The 18096-nt window shown below is 34.8% G+C and overlaps 2 protein-coding genes across 2 annotated transcripts in view; both read right to left on the bottom strand.

The window, feature by feature from the left end:
• The window catches only part of NFAT (NFAT nuclear factor), a 215861-nt gene extending 208282 nt beyond the window's left edge, over positions 1-7579 (bottom strand). The window contains exon 1 of the mRNA XM_065368758.1: positions 6941-7579. The gene's annotated coding sequence lies outside the window, so the exon portion shown is untranslated. The remainder of the gene's footprint in view (positions 1-6940) is intronic.
• A 4360-nt stretch (positions 7580-11939) lies between these two features.
• Positions 11940-17174, bottom strand: LOC135848370 (uncharacterized). The gene has a single exon (XM_065368270.1). The coding sequence runs from the start codon at positions 17172-17174 to the stop codon at positions 11940-11942; it is 5235 nt and encodes a 1744-aa protein (XP_065224342.1).
• Between the last annotated feature and the right edge of the window lie 922 nt (positions 17175-18096).

Raw genomic sequence — 18096 nt, forward strand, 5'->3', positions numbered from 1 at the left:
GTATTATCAACTTGAGATTTTCTCAGAAAACGAAAAACTTGAGTTGACTTTGAACACATTTAAGCCTAGTAGTCAGTCATTAAAACATTCAGTAGGTAGGTACCGGCATTTTTTTTTTTTTTTTTTTTTTCATAAAATGAACCCGAACATTTGCGAAGTTATAATACGTGCAACTCTGCTACGAATTGCTATTTTTTCATAATTCCAATATCCGCTATGATTCTTTAAAAAGTACGGCCTACACCCTTCAGAGATGCAATTGGATTTTTTTTTTAATTTAAGCGAGGTTTAAAGCCTATCACTCTCTATTCTCAAATCAAGATCGAAATGCTCAAAATTTGTTCAAAACTTCATATCTCATTTCTAACAAAAGTAGGTAGTCTACTTTAATTTAAACATTTTTTTCAAAACACTCTGTCAAAATTAACACTAAACTTATCCTCTCGTCCTTTCCTCCGTTCTTTATTAAAATCAACGTACAACTTTAAGCAGCAATTCTGACAGAATTCAACTAGGATTAAAACTGAACTGAAACTGAATCATTTTCGATTAACCCTTTGGAGGTTCTCTAGGTTTTCGCGTTAGAAAATTGAAGTGCCTTAATGAGTGTGATAGGGTACCTCGCCCAATTGACCAAACCACAAAAAAGTCGAGCTTTTGATGAAAAGTTTTATAGGAAAATGAAAGTTTCCAAAAAACACAAATGTGACATTTCCTAAAAAAAAATTGAATGTATGCAGAATTTTTTTTGAAAAAATGAACCAAAAACATGTGTCAAAAACATTGAACAAAAGCACTCTTTCAAGAAATGAAATAAAAATTGAATTGGAAAAAAATAAAAATACAAGGTTGAAAAAAAGTCATCTGGCAGTTCACAAATTCAACGAGAATCAAATCTTGTTGGCAAAAATGCCTTTGTTTAAAGCATGAAGAGAAGAAAAATCTATGCCGCTAAGAGAGGATTTTTTATCAAGTCATAAAATCTTTTCGGAAATCGAGCCGAAATATGGGACAAAATTTAGCAAAATTGCGAGCTTTCTGGTAGGAGGTAACTAATTATAAAAACATTTTCGCCTTTATTCACGAGATGTAGCATAGAATTTTCTTTCATTTTGGGAAAAAATGAGTATTTTATCACTTATTGGAGTATAGGAATATGAAGATGAAGATGAAGAGAAATAGTGAACAAAAACACAAATCCACAGCGTAAACGAAATGAAAGACTGAACTCGTAGATGAATTTGGATTTTTATTTACTATTTTTACTATTTCTCTTCATCTTCATCTTCATATTCCTATACTCCAATAAGTGATAAAATACTCATTTTTTCCCCAAATGAATGAAAATTCTATGCTACATCTCGTGAATAAAGGCGAAAATGTTTTTATAATTAGTTACCTCCTACCAGAAAGCTCGCAATTTTGCTAAATTTTGTCCCATATTTCGGCTCAATTTCCGAAAAGATTTTATGACTTGATAAAAAATCCTCTCTTAGCGGCATAGATTTTTCTTCTCTTCATGCTTTAAACAAAGGCATTTTTGCCAACAAGATTTGATTCTCGTTGAATTTGTGAACTGCCAGATGACTTTTTTTCAACCTTGTATTTTTATTTTTTTCCAATTCAATTTTTATTTCATTTCTTGAAAGAGTGCTTTTGTTCAATGTTTTTGACACATGTTTTTGGTTCATTTTTTCAAAAAAAATTCTGCATACATTCAATTTTTTTTTAGGAAATGTCACATTTGTGTTTTTTGGAAACTTTCATTTTCCTATAAAACTTTTCATCAAAAGCTCGACTTTTTTGTGGTTTGGCCAATTGGGCGAGTTACCCTATCACACTCATTAAGGCACTTCAATTTTCTAACCCGAAAACCTAGAGAACCTCCAAAGGGTTAAAGTAATTACATTCGAAGAGATATAATCAAGTTGGCAACTGAACATTGCCCAAAAGTATTCGTCTTTTTAGCCATCCGCGTTGTACGCACAATCATTATTTTTTTTTTTTTTTTGTAGATAATGAATTTTAGCAAGGAGAATATTTTTAATTTGAACTTTTCTCTTACTCTTTTATATCATTATTCGAATTTCAAAACGTTGACAGATAACATAAAAAAGAAAACTTATGAAAATTGAAAAATGTTGGTTAAAAAAAAACAACATCCATTTTCAATTCAACATCTTGTCCTTTTAAATCTGATTTTAGGAACCTAACCTACTCTTTTTCTTATCCGAGAAGGGTGAGGACGAGCAGATCTGTGTTTTGGAAAAAGGTCTTCTACAGAAGTCTACAATCCTTTTGACTGAATGGTTCTTATATGAAACTATGAACCGTCCGCTCAAACTAATTAACGTAAGCCAAAAAAAAAGGTGTGAATTTAGCTTAAAACTGGGAGGGGTGGTTTGGCCATTCAATGGTCCTAGTTGCCGGTGAAACAGTTTTGCGCACAAATTAGGATTGCGCACATTACCTTGTAAGGATTGCGCATGCACAAGGAAAAAAAAACATAAAATGATTGAACAGAATGGTTAACAACTGAAAACGAAAAAGGACCTTGGAAGGATCTCTTAGAAAGACATTTTCAAAATTGAAAATGTACTGATCCCCTCCCTCCCATCATTTTTCCAAAATTGCCAAAAAAAGCTTCAAAAATTTATCATTTTCAAAAAAATAAAATAAAAATAATAATCAATTGAAATGCATCAAACAATGGAAATCAGGGTGTCTACCAAAATTTGATATTCAAAGATCGCGACTTTTCGCGACGTTTTTTTCAGTAGGTGGGTACCCCCTCCCCCCTCCTTCCAATTTTTTAACGAAAAAAAAAACTGGGTCGAAACGTAGAATGCAAAAGCCTGTACATAAATGTCCATTGTCCAGTTGTCCACACATCTATAAGTATACACATAGGAAATTATTAAATACTGATTGCCTCAAAAATAATTTCAAAAATTCAAATTCTTCATATCAAATAATAATTATTCTAGTTGAACAAAACACGTTTTTTCCTTAAATATCCCCAAAACATCGTCTCCAATTAAAAAAAAAAAAAAAAAAAAAAGAATCTTATCAATAAATTAAAAATCCTCAGCACTACTATTTCCTATCATTTTTCTCATCAAATACCTATGCAATTTTTCTTCAAGAATTTTATTGTTTGTGATGAAAGTTTTGAAATTTTTTAAATTGTTTCACCGGGAAATCCAGTAGTTTAGTGAAACATTAAGGAACCTACGAAATAAGTACATAAGTAGATACTTGAAGAGAAATGAAAATTTTGAGATGGACTACCTTGAGAGTCCTCTAGCTTTTGAAAGTGAATTGAGTAGAATTGATGGCTGCACACTAAAACATAATGAACAATTTTTGTATTTTTTTTTCTTTTTCAATGTTTTGAAAATTTTTAGGGCCTTTGAATTTTTTCATTTGTTCATTACTTGCATTTTTGAAAAACTTCATCAATTTTTCACTATTGTCACTACCTGCTAGATACCCCGAACTTTGAAATGACAATCCAGAATTAGGATTCTCAAGATGAAAATTTCCTCTTATTTTTACATCAATTTCAGAAAATTGAAACATTAAATTATTGCTCTTTTAATCAAATAGCAGATAGCCAACTGAGTAGGCAGGTTACATCATATTGCAAGCATCAAAAAATTGAAAAATCACAATTACTCGGGAGACATTAGCTTCACTAACCTTTGGCTTGTTTCATGATTAATAAGTCGCCAAACCATGTACCTTATTTGCTAAAGGTGAACTCGAGCTATTTTGATTACTTATGCGCAGAAATTAAGCGAGCAGTTCCTTCACTCGGGTGAAACAGGTGAAATCGCTCGGCCATCTTTGGTGCAAAATAACAATAGAATTTTTATGAAACGTCACAGTGACGTCACTTGCCGAGCAGCTGTACTGTGCTGTGATTATGGCTGAACAGGGTTGTTATACCGTACCACGGTATGTACCGCGGTAAACTGGTATACCAAAAAAAAAATTGTGGTACTGGGATTGGTACATGGTATTGGTAAAATTTAATTGTGGTATTGGGATCGGTATATGGTATCGGTATTGTTGAATTGTGGTATTGGGGATTGGTATATGGTATCGGTATAGATAAATGGAGGTATTGGTATTGGTATTTGGTATTCGGTATCTATGATTTTGGTATAGGTATTGGTATTTGGTATTTGGTACCCTCATTGTGGAACTTGGTATCCGGTATTGGTACACTGGGAAACATCCAATTTTTCCTGGTACATGGTATTGGTATACCGGGAAGATGAACCATTTTTTATTGGTATCTCCTGGTATTGGGAATACCATCCCAATACCGCGGCAAATCCCCGGTTTTTGGGTATCCGGTCTGGTAATAGTGAGGCAAATATTTTTTTTTCTTCAAAAATCAGTGACTTGGGGTGGAGAGGGATCCTCTAGATGACGAAAATTCAATAAAAATGTACAAATAGAAGCACCTTTTGTTTGCAAACCAATTTTTTTTTGAAAATTTTCACTCTAGCATCTCTAGCAATAATTTTACCAGCATTTTTATGAAATAATTACTTAATTAGTACAAAATCTACTTTAAAATTTTGTATCATCTTTTATCCTCTCTCCAGTGAAATACAAGCCCCACCAGCACCATACACCCTTCAAAAATTCAAAAATATCAAAAAAATTTTTTTTTGAACATTACATTGCGGATACCGGTAAAATACCGGTAAATTACGCGGTATTGGTATGCAGCAGTTAATATCTGATACCAGTATTTGGTAATGGGTATACCATATTGAGTTTCTGGTATTGGTATGTGGTATTGGGTACTTGGTATTCATGTTCCCTGCATTGGTATTGGTATTCGGTATTTGGTATCTATGATTTTGCCATTGGTATTGGTACTTGGTATCTGGTACTCTCATTACAGAACTTGGTATGTGGTATTGGTAAACTGGGAAAAATCCAATTGTTCCCGGTATATGGTATTGGTATACCGGGAAGACATACCAGTTCCCATCGGTAACCGCTGGTATTGGGAATACCGCCCCAATACCGGGACAAATCCCCGGTATTTTGGTATCCGGTAATACCGGTATAACAACACTGTGGCTGAAATCATAATTTTGCACCAAAGATGGCCGACCGATTTCACCTGAGGGAAGCTATAGTGCCTTAGTTCTATAAAACCGTAATGGTAGGGGCACCAATTATGGACCAGTCTGCAATAAGGACCAGCGCCCGGTCTCGTAGGTAATTAGCGCTATCTGTCAGGAAAAAATGTTTTCCGATGTATTTTTCACCAAAAAAAAACCGAATGAGACAAAAATTACAACTGTAAAAGTGTAAAATCAGAACTTGCTGAGAAATTTACAAAACACTGTTTTGAGACACGGAATTTTTTTTAGTGTGTTTTTCAACTTTTACTAAAATATACATATGTGGTATAACTTTCTAAATGTTATTAACGTTTATAATATCAAACAAGGACGTAGTTTCTGCAGTAGTGATCAGTTTTTGCTAAAAATGAGGGTATGAACAGAAATTTTTGGTGTAAAGTTTTTTTAAAATGGGGTGCGGTAATATGGACCACCTGTGATATTGATTTTTTTACTCATTTTCATCATTTCTTACAGCCACTGAAAAGGGAAATGCTTGAAATACTTTTTTTGTTCATTTCTACAGATAAGTAAATATGATGTTTTGAAACATAAAAATATGTTTACATATTTTGAAATTCTTTAGGTGGTCCATATTAGGCGTCCAAAATTTCAAACTGTCATTTTGACACTCATCATTCAATTCAACAATTTAAAAAAGTATTCAAAATTAACCTGCACTGCTTAGAATACGTTTTTTGTTCATTTCTACAAATAAATAATGACGTTTTGAAAAATGTGAAAGTATGTTTATTTTGAAATTTTATAGGTGGTCCATACTTATTAGGCGTCCAAAATTTCAAACTGTCATTTTGACACTCGTCACTCAACAGTAAAAAAAACATACTTAAAGTTGACCTTCACCCCTGAAGTTTTGTACAGTGTTAGTGGAAGGATGGAACTTCATTTTAAGCTTTTGTGGAGGTTTCTACCCCGTATAGTTTTCAAGTGACAATCCTCCAAAAAAAAAGTGGTCCATATTTGGTGCCTCTACCCTTATCGTCGGATCATGTAGGTACCTACCAATAACAATTAAAATGTGTGGGTAAATTACAGTCGCAAGCTTGGCTCAAAAACTCGCTTTGATCTTCGTATACCAACTAAAGAGTAAATTTTTCAATCAACGACGAATTTCTATCGGGTAATAATACTAGGTACCTACATATAAAAACCCTAATTATTACTGGTCAGCTAACTTGAGAGGCACACATATTTACACGAACCCACAAAACCCTATTTAGCGTTAGCAGCTTGTTTCTCTCTATTCAACCAGTAAAACCACACTTATTCAACAAGTATCAAATCGATTTCTTTACCACATCTAGACACAGCAAACGTAAACCCATAAAAAACCTCACTTTCGCACCAAAACACTCGATAGAATTCATTCCTCAACAAGTATAGGTAATCAACTTTACGTAAATCTTATCACTTATCAGTAACGTACCGGGTGACCAAGAATAATGGGTTTTGTAATGTTCTGATATGCCAAAAAGGGGAAAAAAATTCCCTAATTAAAAACTGTAAAATGAAATAACAATCGAGAAAAAGTGCTTCCGAATTATTGTTTCGATGCAAAATGAAAGATTATTTCGTATTTCATTGAAACAATCACTCAAACGCCATTTTTTACATGATTATTCAATTTTCTAATTTTCATAACGGGAATTTTCTCTCCTTTTTGATAACATCGAAATCCCATTATTCTTGGTCACCCGGTACCTAATGCAAACACCGAACCAAAAAAACACTTTTAATGAGTAATCCTCAGCAGACGAGGCACTTACCAGATCTGATATTTTCGAATCTTCCAATTAAAGATGAAAATTTGGGTCATTTGAGTAGACTAGTAATGCTGATACGCAGAATTCTAAACAGTCTAGCTCAAAGTATCAGCAACACGATTTCACAGCGAAAAAATTCAAGTAGAAACTTATTGATATCTTTACTCGCGAAATATCCAAATAAACTTCTGAATAAATCGAGAGTATTTTCCGAAACTGAAACACCAGAATTATAAATGTACCTCTCAAGGTTGAAACACGCGAGAAAAACTCAACGATATGAACGGAGATGTGAAAAAAAATTTCTTAACGATTACACCGTATCGACGGTAATCGTCATCAAGTTGAAAAAAAAAAACGAAAATAAACACCAAAAAATCGCGCCAAATACACGATTTGAATTGAAATTCTGTCGATCGGTTACATCACAAATCAACCGTAGTAATGATTATACAATAGAGTAATCGTATTACAAGTAACTACACATAATACTCGTAAAAATTATATTACAAGAGATAAAAACTACGTGCGGCGAAAAATTCATTTACTGCAACCTCATCGGACGAGTAAATTTCATCGAATGAAATGAATGTGTGTTCAATGTTCAATGTTGACGAAGCTACAGTAGTGTTTGCTGTTTCCTTCGACATCGACATTCGCGTGCGCGCGTAAATACGAAAAGTAGTCGTAATAGTAGTAGTCGTCGTATCGCCGAAACGCGTAAACATGCTGGCTGATAACAGACGAATGCGCCCGGTACCCGGCGTCCTGATTTCGCCCCCCCCCCCATAAGGTTCCCCAAGATGATAATATTTTGTATATGCGCGCACATTGGTTGTATAGCTTAACGCCGTACCTCCATCATTCTGTATGTGTTTGTGTATTATCTATGTATGTACGATTACTATCTATGTACATAATTCAATCTACCTACTTACCTAGTTGTTTGCCTACCCAGCCAACGGTTGGCATAATATACGCAGGCAATTTTCTAGTCTGATTTTCCTTTGAGTAATAGTATATTACTTAACAAGTAGTGGTACACTTGCGCCGCTTGCTCAGTAATACATTTTACTTGATTATTATAAATAAAAAGTGTATTCAGTACCACAATGTTTCAAGGGAGATTTCATTTATTTGAAAAAACTTGCTCAAAGTAATTCGATCTAGTGATATTTTTAGTTGTTACCTACAATATTAGCCCAGTCAAATAGCGGGAAAAAATGGGTGAACCCGGACATAATTGGGATCAAAAGTTTTTTTTTGCGAATATTGTCTAGGATGGTGTAGTGAACAACATACTAAAAGCCCCCGCCCCTACCCCTAGAGCTAATCCCCCCACAGTGGATCAACCCCCCCCAGATCCATTTTTTGTCAAAAAAATACTTTTGAGTAAAATGAGCACTGATTATTCAATCTCTCCTCAAATACCTATCAAATGAGCTATCAACCAACTCCCTAGCCCCAAGGGGGGCGCTACGACCCCTCAAAGCAGGGCTGGTGACCGAAACGATCGTTTTGTTCCGTTCCGTTCATGAACAAATCACTTCGCATTTTTACTGTTCTGTTCGGTTTTGCTCATCATTTTTTTTGTTCCGTTCTGTTCTGTTCCGTTCCGTTCCGTTCCATTTGTTCTGTTCTGTTCCGTTCCGTTCCGTTCCGTTTGTTCTGTTCTGTTACGTCCCGTTTTAACAAGGGGGGTATCCTACCTGGCAGAAAATTTTTTGAATTGAACTAGACAAAGCTAGATCAAATCATCGAATGAACAAATTAACATGCAAAATTTGACACCATCCGAAATTCTGAAAATTTCAAAAACTGAAGTGCATTTTGTTTCTCATTTTTAGATGAATCTAATTTTTTTAAACTCAAATTTGGTCCCAAAATGAGAAAAAAATCAAAATTTTTACGAAATTCTGAAAATTTATGAAGAAAACCAGAATTTGGAATGTGCTACTTTTAGGTAATCTGGTCCCGCCGAATCAATTGAAAATGATTTTCAGCCATTTTGAGCAATTCTGCATTTTCTGCAACCTTCCAGCAGATTATTGACCTTTTGAGAATCGAAATTTCCACTAAATTTTACCAAATGAAGATGGAATTCGGAAAGCAGAAATTTGTTCTGTTCTGTTCCGTTCCATTTTTTTTTCTGTTTTGTTCTGTTCTGTTCTGTTCAAGAACACTTCGTTATCTTGTTTGTTCTGTTCTGGTTTTGTTCATTTTGTTCTGTTCCGTTCCGTTCCGTTCTGTTCTGTTCTGAATAAGATTTTTTCCTGATTTGTTTATTGTTCCGTTTATTTGTTCCGTTCTGTTCCGTTCCACCAGCCCTGCCTCAAAGTGATGTGATTTCAATAAGTTTACATTTCATGACTTTGGGACTTGAACCCTGTTCTAATCGATCAAATAAAGTCAAACTTGGGAAATGAGATTATTTTGGGTCCTAAAGTCGACCCCTGGTGTGGGGGAGGGTCAAATTTGAAAATTACGGTAAGGTCATTTTTTTGGAGGGCCATAATATGGTCCCAAATGAATGAAAATGGTTCAAAATCATATCATTGGTCAGTACTCCCATTGTGATCAACACATCCAAATTTCAGCTTCCTAGGTCATCCCCACTTCTTTTAAGGAGGAAAAAACCGAAAATTCCGCCTTAATTCCGCCTTTTAAAAATGGAAATAGGTAATCTAAACTGAAAAACAACATGAAAAAAAATTGAAAAAAAAATTTAACACAAAAATAATTTACTAATATCGCACCTCGGGAGTTATAAGGTCACATCTCAAAAAAGTGAAATTTTACAGGAGAGTGATTTTCTTTTTTTTTAAAACTTGATTCATTATTTTCATCAACTTATAATCAATTGTGAGGAATGAATAGCATGTCATTTTGAAGATTGGGTATCCTACCTTCATTTAGCATAAGAATATTTTGAAAAATAAAATCTTAAAGAGGAAATATTTCAATGTTTGGAAAACATTTTGAGTTATAACCTTTCATAAAAAGTGATCTGGAGGCGAAAAAAAGCGTCCAAAAAAATTTTCATGACAACAAAATTGTAGAAAATTAAATTTCCAATCGACATAATGTCGTTAGTTTTTTTCTAGAGTGCTTAGTTTTTGAGTTTTACCCAAAAAACTAAAATTTTAATATATATGCAAATTAATTTTTCTGAAAAATGTTCTATTTTAAACATTTTTTGTTTTGGAACAAACCTACAAAAAATACACTCCTTGTGATTATTTTACATCTTAAAAACGTTCAACACTATCGAAACTGGTTTCTGACACTTTGTATGTGCAAATTTTACTCAAAGAAAGAGGAGTTTTTTGAGATGTGACCTTATAACTCCAAACAACTTGCAATGTTGTAGAAATTTTGAGTTAGGCCCTTTGCATTTTTTACATGATCTAAGCAGCATACCCGACTCAAAGTGTTATTTTTGGTTGCAGGGGGTCATGCAAACCCCAAAAATGCAAAAACATCAAAATCAATTTTTTTTGAGATGTGACCTTATAACTCCCGAGGTGTGATATAAAGAGAATGTGACCCTGCCATTTATGGCATATAGATTCTGATAATGTAATTCAGTAGGGAGGTACCTATTAGGTAAAATAACGACTGCACAAATGATGAATTCACTGTCAAAGAAAATAAAACAATTTTTATAATTTGATTGATGAAAGTATATAATTCAAATTTGTTATGTTTAGAAACATTTACATTAATATTCTCTGGTCAAAAAAAAAAAAAATAATTAAAAAAATGATAGACAAAAGCCTTTCCCCCATTTTTGTACATAAGGGTAAGGGCACCCAACTTCGACCACTTTTTTTAAAATCGCCACCAATCGAAGACTATTTCACTTCAAAACGTGGTAGATGGCTTAAAATGTAGGTTGAATTTTCCCCTTACTCATATCAAAATTTTGGCCCAAATGAAGAATCCTTAATATGTTTTTTGAATTTTTTTCCGAAACAACTCAAAAACGATTTTTCAAAAGTTGGGCTCCTAATCCCAACCACCTCCAAAAGTTAGGTGCCCTAATTCCGACCACATTTGAAAGTGTAGCAACCAATAAAATACTATTTCACATGAAAATACAGTAAATGGCTTAAAAGGTAGATTGAACCTTCCCCCAACTCATATTAAAATTTTGGGGTTGTAGAATAATTCTTTATGGTTTTTTGGAATTTTCTTCCGAGGCACCTCAAAAATGACTGTTTGAATTTGGTACCCTAATCCCGACCACCCTGAATTTACATGATCTTATGGGTAGTCGGGATTAGGCGACCCATGCCATTTTACGCTTTTGTAGAAAAATTTTATACATATACCTTTGATGGATTAGGAAAGCGGCTATATCATCAGAATCGTACTTTAATAACGATCACAACAAACGTATAACATCATAAAATTATTTATACCTAGTTAAAATTTTTTGACGATGAAAAATGACAAAAAACTTTTTTTTGACTATGGAATTTTTTCAACTTCAATTCATTTCACGAGTTTTGGCTTTACAATGGCCGGGAATGTCTCAAATTAATCGTCTGTATTAGAGGAACATGTTTATATATCACTTTCCAATAGGTAGCGCTAATAACAGACGAGATATAGAGGGTGGTCGGGATTAGGCACTGGGCGGAATAGAATAAGGTTACATTAGGTACTTTCTCAAATTGTCTAAATTTGAGTAAATTAAAATGATTTAAAATGCATAAAATGCTCGAAATGAAACAAAAACTGCGGTTTTCACCATTTTTTAATAACGAATAAAAAAACATAGGTTTTTCTTAAAACTAGAGTAAAATTAGATAAATTTATTGGCTTTTATTCACGACGTTCGTGACATTCCAGGCGAGGAAAAAAAAATTTTGAAAATGCTAAATGATACAAAATTTATGAAAAATTTAAAACGTAAAAAACGAAACGTAATTCTAAGATAAAATCTAAATTAAAATGTAAAATATCAAGTAAAAATACAAGTTAAATAAAACGAAATTTACTCGTAGATTTCTTCAACTGAAATCTCTGGCTCATCCCAATCATCATCGGGAGATTGGAACGGATTTTCCATTGGAATACTGTCATTCTGATGAGCTTCGGATTCGGAAGATAATTCCAATGGATAAATCTCACATAATGGACGAATGATGATTCCATTTTTCGTTTTAATGGAAAGTGATCGGACTTCGTTGTCATCACTCTGATGAATTTTCACGACTTTTCCCATTTTCCAGTTGTTTCTTTTTATATTCTTTTCGGCGATGAGAACAATATCGCCCATTTTCGGTTGCTTTTTGGACACCTTTTTGGGAAAATGATGAACTAACGATTGATTTCGTAAGTGTTGGAGGTAGGAGGTTTTCCACATTGACCAAAATTTGTCTCCAATTTCGTTTGCTTGTTTCCACAGCTTGATAACATGTTCAGCTTTTCCAAGCTGCTCTGCTGTGACCGAGTGATTTTCCTCTTCGAAATGAGTTTTCAGGAAATGATTTGGCGCTAAAACTAACTCGTTTTCAGCCGAATCTGCGGATACGTAAGTGAGTGGCCTTCCATTTAACATTGATGCGATTTCCGCAAGTGCGGTTCGGATAAGCGATTCGTTCAGAGCAACATTATGGAAGGTTTTGAAAAGAGCATTTTTTGTCAATCCAATTAAACGCTCGTATGCGCCACCCATCCAGGGTGAGTGTTCCGGGATGTATTTCCATTTCCACTCGTGGGTAAATATATCTTGAAATGCTCGTTCTACTGCCTTGAACTGCGGCGCGTTATCAGATAAAATGAGATGGGGGGTAGAACGACGAGCAAACACACGACGCAATGCCAAGAATACTTCCTCTGTTGTCATGTCTGGTAGTAATTCTAATTCGATGGCGCGAATAATTAAATCCGTTACTATTACAACATACCGTTTCACATTATTGACGTAAATGGGCCCAAAAGTATCGATACCAACGTTTTGGAAAGGTGTTATCATGTTTTGAAGACGAAATGACGGCAAATCGGATCGCTGAGGTTGATCGAATGGACGTGCGATGAATCGTTTACATTTTGGGCAGTTTTGAATGATATTAAACACTGCGCGTCTGCCACTAGGTATCCAAAACCTGCGGCGAATCGAATGTAAAGTGTAGCTTGTGCCAGAGTGAAACAGTAATTCATGTTCGTGCTGTATGAGTAACTTCACAAATGATGAGTTGTTGGCTCGAGGTAACAGGATCGGAGCTTTTTCATTAGGTGAGAGAGGCGCATACTTAAATCTTCCTCCACAACGTAATAACCCAGCTTCGTCATCGATGAATAGATTGAGTTTCGAAATGAGCTTATGACTTTTCTTCTCTCGAAGTGCTGCGAAAACGTCATAATAATGATTCAACTGTTCTGCTTTAATCCACAATTGTTGAGCTGAGTACAAAGTATGTCGTGTGGGAAAGATTTTGCGAATTTTCACGTAGTTGAAATCAGCAACAAACTTTGTCATGTAGGTCGTAATACGTAATAGCTTTAGATATGAACTATATTTCTCCGGATCAATACCGAACGGATAGCTTGAAACTGTTGTTGTTGTATGTAAAACTGTAGCTTTCGGTTCATTGTTATCAGGTTCAGGTACAGTATTATCTTGCAAAAACGGAGGCGGCCAAATTTCACTGTTTTTTATCAGCCAATCTGGACCTTGAAACCATCTTGACGTTTGTAATTTCTCGAAAGTGATTTCTCTGGTAGAAATATCTGCTGGATTTTCATGAGTTGGAATATACCGAAATTCCAAATTATCAACATTATTGATAAAATCGATTCTTCGTTGAATGAAAACGGGTAAGATTTTATTATTTAAAATCCAGCTCAAAACGCATTTCGAGTCACACCATACAATTTGCTTTTTAAATTGCAAGTGTAATGTATCACGTAAGTATAAAATAGTTTTCACAGCCAAAATGACAGCAAATAACTCCAACTGAGGAATGGAATAATCTGGTTTGATTGGCGCAATTTTCGCTTTCGCCATAATAAAAAACGTTTGAACTTCATCGTTGACTTTCTTCCGAACATAAATACAACATGCGTACGCTTTTTCGGATGCGTCTGAGAATGCATGAAGTTCGAATTCAGAAGAAATATCTTCCATTTCGAACTGAAAACGTTTCAGGGTTGTTTGCGTTGCTAGAATCAATTCTTGTCGAATTTGTTTCCATTGATTAACGTAATTTTCGGAGATAATATCGTCCCAATCGTATTTTTCAACATGCAATTTCTGTATAAAAATTTTCGCCGAAATGAGTAAAGGAACAAACCAGCCACAAGGATCGAAAAACATCGCTGCTTCGCTTACTACTTGTCGCATAGTGGTGCATTTTTCATTGACGTGCATACTTTGTATTTTCAAAACATCTCGATATGGATTCCAGGAAACACCTAAAATCGACACTGTTTTAGAACTGTTATATTTTTCAGGGGGAATTGCTGCGCGTACTTCTTCGCTATTAGTCGACCATGAACGTAAATTCATCGAACAATCTTCGAAAATTTTCACTGCATTGTGATAGAATTCGATCGCTTCTTTCTTTTCAGGAACACCGGTGATAACGTTATCAACGTAAATGTCTCGTAGAATCAGTAGTACCACTTTGTAAAATATTTTTGCGTATTTCTGGAGATGATAACGTACGGTTGCATTCAAAATGAAAGGACTAGCAATTATACCAAACAGAATTCTGGCAAAACGAAGAATACGTAGGTTTTTTCCAGTTGCAGGTAAACGATGATCGTGTAACCAAAGAAACCGAACGAAATCTCTGTCTGTGGGATGAATCATCAGCTGATGGAAAGCTTTCTCGATGTCGCTTATCAGTGCAATAGTGTGGAGTCTGACACGTAATATTATTCCACAACCATTTGCTAATAAATTACTACCCTTGTAGATTAAATCGTTGATTGATTTTGCTGTTTTCGAAACCTTCGCGGATCCATCATACACTATACGTAACGATGTAGTTTTCTCTGGTGTGATGATAGGGTGATGCGGTAAGTAGTGTACTTGAACAGCTGATTTTTCGATACGTTCGTTTACCTCTTCAATGATACCAGCTTTTAATTGCGTTTCGATGATATTATTATATTCGTTGAAATTTTCGTCCGTGAGCTTACGTTGCAATGATTTTAATCGTCCTACTGCAAGACCGAAGTTATCAGGAAGGGAAGGGGGAAAATCTTTCCATGGCCAACGTATTTGATATCGTTTCTCAGTGAACTCAATGTTTTTGTAAAACTGCTCCAAAGCGATTTGTTCTTGTTGAATTTCGGATAACGGAGGTTCTTTGATTCCTAGAGAATCTAATTCACACAGCTGTTTTATAGCTGCAGACGGAGACATTTGAAATAGTGCTGATTTCTGATGAGAATTACTAGCTTGACGTCCAACTAGCATCCAGCCAAATGGAGTATTAAAAAGATGCAAACCAGTGTTGACCGTAATCTTCGATTCAGGCTTGATAATATCGAAATAATAATCGCTTCCGAGTAAAATATCAATCGGTTCAGTTTTACCTGGGTTAATGAATTTTTTATCGGCATGTTGTGGGTATGATTCGATGAACGAGCTGTATTCGAATAAATGAACGCCTTGAGGTACTTGTTGTATAGTGTCAGCAACGACTTGTACATTGAATTCTTTATTGTTGCTTAAGATGAACGAAGTAGATGCGGTGCGTATTTTAATCGGTTGGTCGACGGCAAAAACTTTGACAGGTGTGGTTTGAAATTTTGATAATTTTAAACCCAATCGACGAGCTGCTGTTTCACTGATGTATGTATCGTTGCTACCGTTATCGAATAAAATGCGAGCGTTGTATTTTCGTTGATTGGTCGGATTAATAACAGTTAAAAGTGCCGTAGTATGAGCTCCTTGATGCGTACGTACAAAGTTGACAGATTTTTCGTTGGTGTGTTTATTATCAGTGTCGCTAGTGCCGCTGGTGCCGGATGCTGTTTCAGTTATCGGGGGTTTGTTTGAATGCGGTGTACCATCTTTTTTGTCATACTGAGCCAGACACAATGATGCGTGATGACGATTCATTTGTTTACAGAAACGACAGGTAACGTTTTTTGTACAAGCATTTTGTCTGTGTTCTTTGCTTAGGCAACGATAACATCGATCTTTCAACTGATTGCGTCGTTCAGTTGCAGTAGGGAAAGCTGTACATTCGTTTGAATAATGCTTTTGTTTACAAAAAACGCAAAACGGAATAGGTCGATCTTGTTTACTGGTACTCGTTGGTGGTTTATAATGCGACGAAGTCGGAGGTGTAGATGTTACGAGTGCTGCAGTTACGGCATGTTGACGAGAATCTTCATTGAGAACGATATTGTGTGCTTTAGCTGAAGCTTCTAAACTGTTCCGTAACTGAACGTATTTCAAAACTTCCACTTGGAATTCGGAAATCGATGGTTTGCTCTGTATACATATTTTTTGCACTAGCCAGAACGGATATTTAAAATATACTTTGTCTCGTAAAGGCGCATACTCGTCAGGTTTTTGACCGTGTGATTTAAGAGCAGTCAATAAACCTTCTAACTCGTAATATGTTTCGGAAATACTTGCCGTTGTGTTACGTGCGCGTGGAAGATTGTCTAGTTTGATGTATAAGGCAGATACTACTTCTTTTTCATTTTCATATTCAGCTTTTAAACTGGCAATTGCTAGATCAAAGTTTTGATCACTCAACTTCAGGTGAGCAATAACTTTAGAAGGTCCACCGGTCAATAACGATTTTAAATGCTGTAACTTCTCACTTTTCGCTATGGGAACGTTACCATATTTGAGCTGGAATGCTTCCATAAAACTGCTGAACTGAGTAATGTCTCCATCAAATGGCGTTATTTCAATTTCTGGAATTTTTCTAGCGATGTTGTTACTAACAGGTGGTGTGCTTGGTTGAACTATAATTTCACCAGCTTTAACAAGAACTCGATTTGCTCGTGCGGATAAACGTTTGGCCGAAGCTAATGGACCCAATGCTTGTGTAAAATCGTAGGGAAGCGTTTTTTTCGATATTGGACGAAAACCTTCGAGTTGTGAAGCGTCTACTTCCATCTCATCGAAACTGTTTCTAAGTTGCTCAATATTTACCGGTGTTGTTGCTAATGCGTTTGTGACGGCTGCTACAGATGTGTTTAGGTTTTCCAACCAAATGTTGAATTCTGATTCGAGTGTTTGATCGAGTGCCATGATGCGTGAATGAATGAATGTGAGTGTGAGAACGAACAAAATGTGTAAAAATGCGTCAAAAAATGTGTTAAAAAATGTTCAAAAAATGTAAAAAACACGTGCGAGAATGCGGAATGTGTGGCACAATTGCCATAATGATTTACTTCGTGGATTTAATCGCGAACGATTATTTTCACTTTTAGCTCTGCTACCATTTCTCAAATTGTCTAAATTTGAGTAAATTAAAATGATTTAAAATGCATAAAATGCTCGAAATGAAACAAAAACTGCGGTTTTCACCATTTTTTAATAACGAATAAAAAAACATAGGTTTTTCTTAAAACTAGAGTAAAATTAGATAAATTTATTGGCTTTTATTCACGACGTTTGTGACAGGTACATCTCAAAAAAGTGAAATTTTACAGGAGAGTGATTTTCTTTTTTTTTAAAAACTTGATTCATTGTTTTCATCAACTTAATAATTAATTGTGAGGAATGAATAGCACCTCATTTTAAAGATCTGGTATCCTACCTTCATTTAGCATAAGAACACTTTGATTCTTTGAAAGATAAAATCTTGAAGAGGAAGTATTTCAATGTTTGGAAAACATTTTGAGTTATAGCCTTTCATTAAAATTGATGTGGAGGCGAAATGAAGCGTCCAAAAAAAATTTCATGTTAACAAAGTTGTAGAGAATTAAATTTCCAATCGACATAATGTTGTTAGTTTTTTTCTACAGTGCTTAGTTTTTGAGTTTTTCTCAAAAAACTAAAATTTCATTATAATGTGCAAACTCATTTTTCTGAAAAGTAGTGATCAATTTAAAAATTGTTTCCCATTTGGTACAAAGCAATAAAAAATGCACTTCTTGTGACTATTTCTATCTGACAAACATTCAAAACAATCAAAACTGTTAACACTTTGTAATTGTATGTACGAAAT

The sequence above is a fragment of the Planococcus citri genome, chromosome 5 (assembly GCF_950023065.1).
Source record: "Planococcus citri chromosome 5, ihPlaCitr1.1, whole genome shotgun sequence".
NCBI classification, from domain to species: domain Eukaryota; kingdom Metazoa; phylum Arthropoda; class Insecta; order Hemiptera; family Pseudococcidae; genus Planococcus; species Planococcus citri.

Coding starts and splice junctions, on each gene's coding strand:
- LOC135848370 (XM_065368270.1), bottom strand. CDS start 17,174: ATGGCACTCGATCAAACACTCGAATCAGAATTCAACATTTGGTTGGAA.